General features: G+C 41.6%; 1 protein-coding gene and 1 non-coding gene across 2 annotated transcripts in view; one reads left to right on the top strand and one right to left on the bottom strand.

Annotated features, from left to right (window-relative positions):
• WBP4 (WW domain binding protein 4) overlaps positions 1-7,285 on the bottom strand; it is a 30,146-nt gene extending 22,861 nt beyond the window's left edge. The window contains exons 1-4 of the mRNA XM_045287180.1: positions 7,209-7,285; positions 6,266-6,338; positions 2,779-2,841; positions 2,568-2,691 (exon numbers count right to left, since the gene is read on the bottom strand). Of these exons, the coding sequence (XP_045143115.1) occupies positions 2,568-2,691; positions 2,779-2,841; positions 6,266-6,338; positions 7,209-7,210 (262 nt within the window). The 5' untranslated portion in view covers positions 7,211-7,285. The remainder of the gene's footprint in view (positions 1-2,567; positions 2,692-2,778; positions 2,842-6,265; positions 6,339-7,208) is intronic.
• A 736-nt stretch (positions 7,286-8,021) lies between these two features.
• TRNAE-UUC lies at positions 8,022-8,093 on the top strand. The gene has a single exon. It is a non-coding gene; the product is annotated as a tRNA-Glu (tRNA).
• The last annotated feature ends 89 nt before the right edge of the window (positions 8,094-8,182 follow it).

Raw genomic sequence — 8,182 nt, 5'->3', positions numbered from 1 at the left:
GGGAGACGTCGGGCAGGGCAAGATATGACAAAATAATAATTATCAAGGGTTCATGAGGGAGGGGGGAGCGGGGAGGGAGGGGAAAAACTGAGGAGCTGATGCCAAGGGGCTTAGGTGGAGAGTAAATGTTTTGAGAATGATGAGGGCAATGAATGTACAAATGTGCTTTACACAATTGATGCATGTATGAATTGTGGAGTTGTATGAGCCCCTAATAAAATGATAAAAAAAGAAGAACCCTACCTTCCCCACTTTTTAGTATCAATATAAATACATCATGATATTGACAGAAAGTACCATGAAGTACAATGTTAATACTGACTGCATAAACATTAAAGTATTTTGTAAGACAAACAAAAGAAAAGGCATAGAAAAAAAGAAAAAGAAAAAAAAGAGGACCTTCTGGGTAAAAAAATCTCAACATACATTACAGAGAGCTAATATTCTCAACAAAAAAACCCCATACAAATCAAACACTGTAACAGAAAAATGGACAAAAAGCACAAAGGCAATTCAGAGGATTGATAGTTGCTTTCTTGAATAATCAAAGAAACATAAGGATAAGAGGCTATCTGATGTTCGTGAGAAAATTCAGTAACTTTTAATTAATTTGTCCATGCATTTTTAAAGTCCCTGTGTGTGTGCGTGCATGCATGCACACACGTACATAGCTGTGTCAGTAAGTAATGAAAAGAATGACCAAACCTAGGGTTAATCTGATCAATCATATTTACCTGGATGTAGAAAAATGAGTAGCTTTTATGGCTTTGTTTTTAAAAGTGAATGGCTTAACACCAGTTGATAAACTTATACGCATTTAGTAAAAATGTAAACCACATTTCTAAAGACAGCTTGGTATTATCAATATATAAAACATGTTTATATTTTGATTCCAGAATTCACTTCTAAAAAATCGAACCTACAAAGATAAGTGTGAAAATCAGCATGTATCGGGATGCTCACTGCAATATTTTCTAGTGAAAATCTCTAAACAAGCTAAGAGATTAGGTAAGTAAATTTTGGTACATAGATACAATAATAGCTACCCTGTATGAAGCATGTTATGTATAGTCATGGTAAGTTTTCAACATCATCAAGCTTAATTTTAACAAAGACCCAAGTTCATAACACCAGCAAGAGGCAATTCTGCCAACTCCCAAGGCCATGTCCCAACACTTTGTCCACACAGCAAACAACATAAAAATCCCTCACTGTCATCCAGTCGTGACAGAGCAGAATTGTCCTTGGGAGTTTCTGAGACAGCAATTCTTGACTGGAGCTGAAAGCCTCAACTTCTTCCCTAGAAGTGGGCTGGAGGTTTAGAATTGCTGAACTTGCTGCTAACTTCAAAGCCCATGTCCTAAACACTATAATCACTAAAAAGTATACATATCCTTATTTAAAAAGATATAACAGAATTACCATTGAAAGAGAAAAGCACTTCTAAACAGAGCACAGCACATATGTACAGTTCAATTTTATTTTAAAAATCTAGGGATGTTTGAGAAAAATCTTAATAGCAGTTAGTTTCTTTAGAGTTTCTTTGTTCAAAGCATCGTGCAATAGTCTCCCAATCCTTGTAATGGGTAAGAGATGGAATTTCAATTTTGCTTTTCCAAATTACTGGAATCCATTTCTGCCTGAAGTGAATATATATGGCTCTAGTCTCATGGAATCATCAGTTTTCACCTGCCCTCTTAAAGCTACTAATGTCCAGAATAATATTTTAAAGTCTACAACAACTGCTCTTACTTGAAGAATATAATACTAATTCACATGGAATTCTACTTAAAACTTGATTGAAAGTGTTTTTATTGGCAAGAATACAAGGGGGCTTCAAAACGTTCATGAAAAAGTTCCACTGTTTTAATTTCATTTTTCCATGAACTTTTTAAAGCTCCCTGTATAGTTTCAAGTAGACTATCAAAACAATTTTTCAAGATCAGTAACAGAGTTCTTGGCTTAAGGACAGTGAATTTTACATGGAATACTCATAGAAGCTTTCTATCTCAAAGTCTAAATAGAATGGCAAGGCAGGCACATTCCAGCTAAATAATAACTTTTAAAAAAAATAATAACACTTGGATCTGGAACTGAGTTCTCCTCAATTATCTACCTTCTGGTAGAAAAGTTAGTTAACCTGTCTACAGAAGGCTAATTCACTATACTATCAACCATATACATAAACATAATTCATAGCTTTTACCGTATCTCATAAGAAAATTGCACTTACATTGTAAGGCCTATTTTTAAATAGCTCTTTTAAGTAGCTCTCTTAGTTGGGTAATTAAAATACCTAAAAAAGAACAAGTGTCTCAAATAGCTCAGTGATTTAAGACAAAGCTAAGACTAGGTAGCCCTCAAGGTAACGTACTATGTGAATAGAAGAGTTTAAAGAAACTTTAAGAACAAAATGAGTGTAGAAGCAATGTCCTGCAGTGTAAACATGGCGGCGATGCACAGTTAAAAACACCAAGAGTAGAGCCTAATGTATAACCTCTTTCTGGAAACAATAAATGCCTATGATCTCTGATGTTACTTTTCAAACACGTTGGCTGCTGCTTTACCTGACTCTAAGCCAAGCCTTTTCAAATCCTCTTGGTATGCTTTCAGGGCAGCTGCCTCCATTGCAGCAAACTCCTTTGATGCCTTTTCTTCTTCCTTTGCCTTGTCCAGGCTTTTCTGTTTAATCTTTGTAAGACAAAAATAAAGGTGAATGTGAGATAAAGGACTGATAAATCTATATATAAAATTTGGCAGAGAAATTATCCAAATTACCTCACTGATTCTTTTGGCCACATTTTCCTTATGAGTCTTTCCTCTTTCATGAAATTCTACACTCTTGAAAAAAAGGAGAAAGTACAAAGGAAAATGATGTAAACATTGTAACATTCATAGTAAAGCAACAGTCCACAGGCAATCAAAACTACAACACTGGCAGAGTAAAGAAAAAAACAGATGCATTTTACTGCCAATTAGCCCTTTTTACCAAATGATGCTAGAGAACTGATCCGTATTATTTATTATGCTCTCTGGCTAAGGTTTCTTTGGTTCTTAAAATAAAGATGACGACCATATGAATGGAGAAAGATACAAAGTACCCTTGATGAGTAATCTAGTGAGTATGATTGCACTGAGGCCTCAAACAAGAGAAGGCCGAAGAGGCGGGGGGTGGGCGGTAGGGGGAGTACTTAACTTCAAGAAATACCTGCCACATCAAAACCAAGCAAGGGGTTTTATTGCTTTCTTTGTCACACTAACTACGAGTTTATTCACTGCAGCCTTGTTTGTAATAGCAAAATCTGAAAACAATCCAATTGTCCACTCATAAGAGTCTGGTTTAAAAACTACAGCATCTGGGAAAAACAACAAAACAAAAAAACTATAGTACATTTCCACAGGCCACTAGACTACTGAACTAAGAAGCTCCCTGTGTATTAGAGTGCCAGTATATACCAGTCAAGGAAAAAAAACCCTACTGTTCAGAACAGTGCACACAATATGATAGCTTTTAGGTATGTTGGAATAAGAATATTTGTATGCATATAAAACCACGGAAAGAAAAAGTGGTCACCTATCGAGATTTATGGTAACTGGATGATGGGGACAGGGTGGGTGAATGAATATTCATTTAATATTATCCATTTATTCATTCAATATTATTGAATTCATTCAATTCAATTAATTCAATGTTATCCATTCAAAACAACCTGAAATGGTCCCTAAATTTTAAGTATGATTGTATGCAATAAAAAATTCTTGGTCAATTCTGCAAAATAAGTTTTCATTATGTGACACATTAACTGGGCTACAGTACTACTGAGAATGCTTTTAAAGAAAAGTGTGACTTGATAAAGTTACTTTCTTAGAGTAGATTACACCTTACAAAGAATACTGAAAGACAACATACAAACAGAATTTTGTTTCTAATTAAAGGCTAAATAAATATGCATTAATAATCACAAAGAGATGAAGATAGATTACCTTGGGGGGTTTATTAACTCTAGATAACTCTTCTAAGGAAGTTACCCAGTGGTCTGAGTGGGTTTTGAAGTGTGTGGCATTAATTTGAAAGAAAGGCCTCTCTCAAAAGGATAGTCAACGAGTTGGGCAGATATGGGAAAAAGTCTAACATTCAGCAAAAGAAAAATATACACTCAGACACATTGTAGAGTTGATTCTACACAGTGACCCCATAAAACAGAGTGAATTTGCTCCACAGAGTTTTCTGTGGTCACAGAAGCAGACTGGCCCGCTGAAGAGCCGTTGGACCTTTCCATTGACAGCCAAACACTTAACCCGCTAGCTCAGGGGCTCCTTTGTAGACAATACCAACAACAAACCTAACCCAAGTCCCTAGTATCTAGTTGACTCTGACTCACAGTGATCATATATAGGGTTTCCTTTGCTGTAAATCCTTTCTGGGAGCAGACAGCCTCAGCTACGTCTCACAGGGAGGCTGAGTTGATTCTAATTCATAACAACTCTATAGGACAGAGTGGAAATGCCCCTTTGGGTTTTTGAGACTTTTTATTGTTATAGGAATAGTCTCATCTCTATCCCCTGAGACATGGCAGGTGTGAACTGATCTTTGTGCTAGCAGCTCATGCATACCAACAGTAAATAAATATTTATCAAAGAAATACACTAAGGTTTATGTAACAAGTAGATAGTACTATGACATCTATTAAGGGCAAAACAAAAAAACAGTAATATTTATCTTAAAAGTTAAATTTTTAAAAAAAGTTAAATTTGGAGCAGGAAATACAATATTAATGAGTTTAACAGAGCTGCTATTTTTATATTCTGTCAAAGGTAGGAGCCCTGATGTGGCGTGGGAGGTGGCGTAGTTCGTACGGTATACGAGGAGGGTACCCCCCAAAAAAACCCCCAAAATGGGGAAAAAAGCTCTGCTGGGCAGAGCTTTCACGGTACTCATCTCCTCTTCCTCCCCTCCCAGCCCATGTAGACATGGAGCCATTCGTTCTGAGCAGTGCACCCAGTGATGTGGCCTGGGCAGGTTCTCCCTGGTCACAGCAAATTTTTTGTAAAGGCAGCTTTGCTAGAACCTCATTTTTGCAAATGTTTTGAGAATGATGAGGGCAACAAATGTGCTTGACACACAATGGATATATGTATGGATTGTGATAAGAGTTGTATGAGCCCCCAATAAAATGATTTTTTTAAAATGGGATCATAGATTTGACAAATATATTAAGTGCATTGGAGAGTACTTTGAAGGTGATAAAAGTTGTTTTGTAAAAAAAAACAAATACGTAGCTTTGGGGGAAAAAATTGTTGTTTTTTTTTGTGTGTACCCCCTTGTATGTTGGGCTGCTAGCTGTAAGGTCAGTAGTTCAAAATCACTAGTCACTCTGAGGGAGAAAAACGAGGCTTTCCACTCTAGTAAAGAGTTAGTCTCGGAAACCCATAGGGGCCCTGGGAGTTGGAATAGACTTGACGGTAGTGGTTTTAGAATATGGCAGCATTACAAACAACTTTAATGCGGGTGCTTCACAAAATACAGGTGACTCCATCTTCTAAGTAACTACTTCCTGGTGCTATTATTTCTGAAAAATACTACCAAACTTTTTTCCAATTAACAAAGTTTTACATGTATAATTCAGTGCCATTGATTATATTCTTCATGTTACAGAGCCATTATCGATATCCTTTTCCAAATTATTCCACCACCTGTAACATAAACTCAATGCCCCCTAAGTAACAACTCTTTCTCCTTCACCATGGTAACCACTGGTCAAGTTTGGTTTCTTTTCAGTTTTCTTGACTTAATATTCCCCTATTATACACTTCTATGGTTAAAATTCTTTTTAAAAGAGTTGTATGTACACAATCACAATCAGTTCTAGTGCTCTCCCCACCCTCCTGCATTCATTCATTGCTCCCCAAATCCCATCACCGTCCCCACCCTCATCCCAGATAAGCCATTATCACACCAGTTACTGTCTCTATGCATTCACTCTTTCTCTGCTTCACAAACTGGGAAACCCAACAGAAACAAAACGGCTATGAAATAATAATAATACAAAGATAAAAATACAAATAAAGCATAATAAAGAAAACAACACATCAATTATTTAGTTCTGGCTGAGGAAAGAAGGGACCTCATTTTCACACAGGGCAATCTTGCAGACAGCATAACCTTTTGATGCTTTGAAAAATTAAGAGCAACGTTAAGTTTAGATCAAAATGGAGTAACACATGAACAATACTGTTAGAATCTCTAGGAGTCCACTCAACATACTGGTCTGTTGTCCGCTATCCAGCACTTGCAGTAATCACAGAATTTCTTTGGTTGTGACTTCCAGTAGTCTGCCCTGAAAAAGGGAAACAGAAATCTAAGCTTATACTTAATTTTCAAAAGGGTAAAAATTTGCAATCTTTAGTATCTGCTTAGTGTTTGAAAACTAAGCCTTTACTAGCTGGGTTTGAAATGTATGGTACTGTTTTATACGTAGTTTTATTCTTTATCTAGCCAAAGCAGTCAGTTGAAATTTTGCTGACAATAGAACCAAACTAAATCTGCACCGATGTTCTTCTAACCCGCCCGTTCCAATATGATAACATTTCTCATTTTACTCTCATCGATCTGAAGAAATAAGGGCCATCTCTGGGAATATTTATTCTCTCCGTTCCTTTCGGGCTTTTAGCAAGGTTGCTAAAGGCATAGAAGTCTGTTATTTTCATCAAAAGAACACGAATACTGGATCTAACCGTCTGAGTTCATTCCAGTTGTTCTGGGGCCGAAAGGGAAGAGAGAATTGGAAACGCTAAGGGACCGCCTAGTCCTGACTCAAAAAGAAAGAGAAGTACTAGAAAGGCAGGGGGCTGCTTCGGGAGTGGGGACCGGTGGCAGCAGCCCGAGTCTACGGGTTCTCTGTGCTCCAAGCGCGCCCAAACCCCAAAGGATGCCTGCGACAGAGGACGGCGTCCGTCCCTCCGCACCAGCGGGGCCGCACTCCGCGCCACCTTCGCTGGCCACCCGCGGCCGGCTTCCCACCCTCGGGCCCGAACTCCAAGCCCTCAGGGTGCTCCTCGGGTAGCGTTTCTAGCCGGCCCGAGAACGGGCCACGGCGGGTCTCGTGCCGGGCCGTCCCGCCCCCAGCCTCAGAGCGCGGGAGCCCCGATGGGGCAGGGCTGCCCCGGGAAACAACGCCTCGTTGTTTAGAGCCTGAGCCCCAACTCACATGATGCCGCAGTCGCGCTCCGTGCCGCCCAGGCGCTGCCTCTGCCTCTCGCTGGTCCCAGACGCCGGGTGGACGGGGCCGGCCCACCGCAAGGCCTACCGGAACCTCCGACGCGAGCCCCTCCCTCCCTCCTTCCCAGGGCCCGGCGTGCCGCGGTGCCCAACTACGGGTGCCCGGACGACTCAGTCCGCGTTCGGAAATGCCCTCAGCTCCCTCCCTCTGAAGGGCGGTACTCCGGGCTTCGGAGAGGTGGGGTCGGTATAAATGGGTGGAGGTCACTGAGAAGGAGCGAGAGCCACTGGACCTCCGCTGAAGGACAGGGACCTGAAGGCTTACTGTTCCCGCGCCTCCTCGCCTTCTCTCCTGCTATCAGGAGCCCCCCTACCCGCTCTCTAGGCTCGCTGGCTCGGGGCCACCCAGCTCGCGCGCCGCCTCCGCCCCGAACGCAAACAGCTGTTCGCAGAGACGTCGCCGCCCTCAACTTTGCCAACAAATCCGCACGCACTTTGACCAGCGGAGCAACCTGGACTTGTGGGCTGGGGGCCGTTGGCGAGTTAACAGAGAGGTGAAACAGCTGGTTTCGGGGCCGCGAGTTATTCGGCCGAGCCTCAGAACTTTCCTTTGGGGGCGGCGCGCCCTCCCCGTGCCTGCGAGCCCGCGGCTCGGGTCCGGCTCGCTCCCTCGCTGCGGGGCGCGTGGGCAGCGGCGGCCGGAGCGGCGGCTGGGGCGGCGGCGCGTGTTGTAATTACTTCAGCGGCAGCGGCGGCGCTTACGCTTGTCAGGTGGGTCTCGGGCAGCGTCGCTAGCAGCGCTTCCCATATGGTCTAGCGGTTAGGATTCCTGGTTTTCACCCAGGCGGCCCGGGTTCGACTCCCGGTATGGGAAACTTCGTTTTTTCGTTTTCAAATTCAACTTTGGGGGAACATTTTCTTTATCAACAACTTTGGCTGTCCTGTTCCCGCGTGAAGTTACAA

This window comes from Echinops telfairi, unplaced genomic scaffold (assembly GCF_000313985.2).
Source record: "Echinops telfairi isolate 266 unplaced genomic scaffold, ASM31398v2 ScPeMD7_11;HRSCAF=52, whole genome shotgun sequence".
NCBI lineage: Eukaryota > Metazoa > Chordata > Mammalia > Afrosoricida > Tenrecidae > Echinops > Echinops telfairi.
Note: the sequence above shows the minus strand (reverse complement) of the source record. Positions and strands in the feature narration are given on the sequence as shown.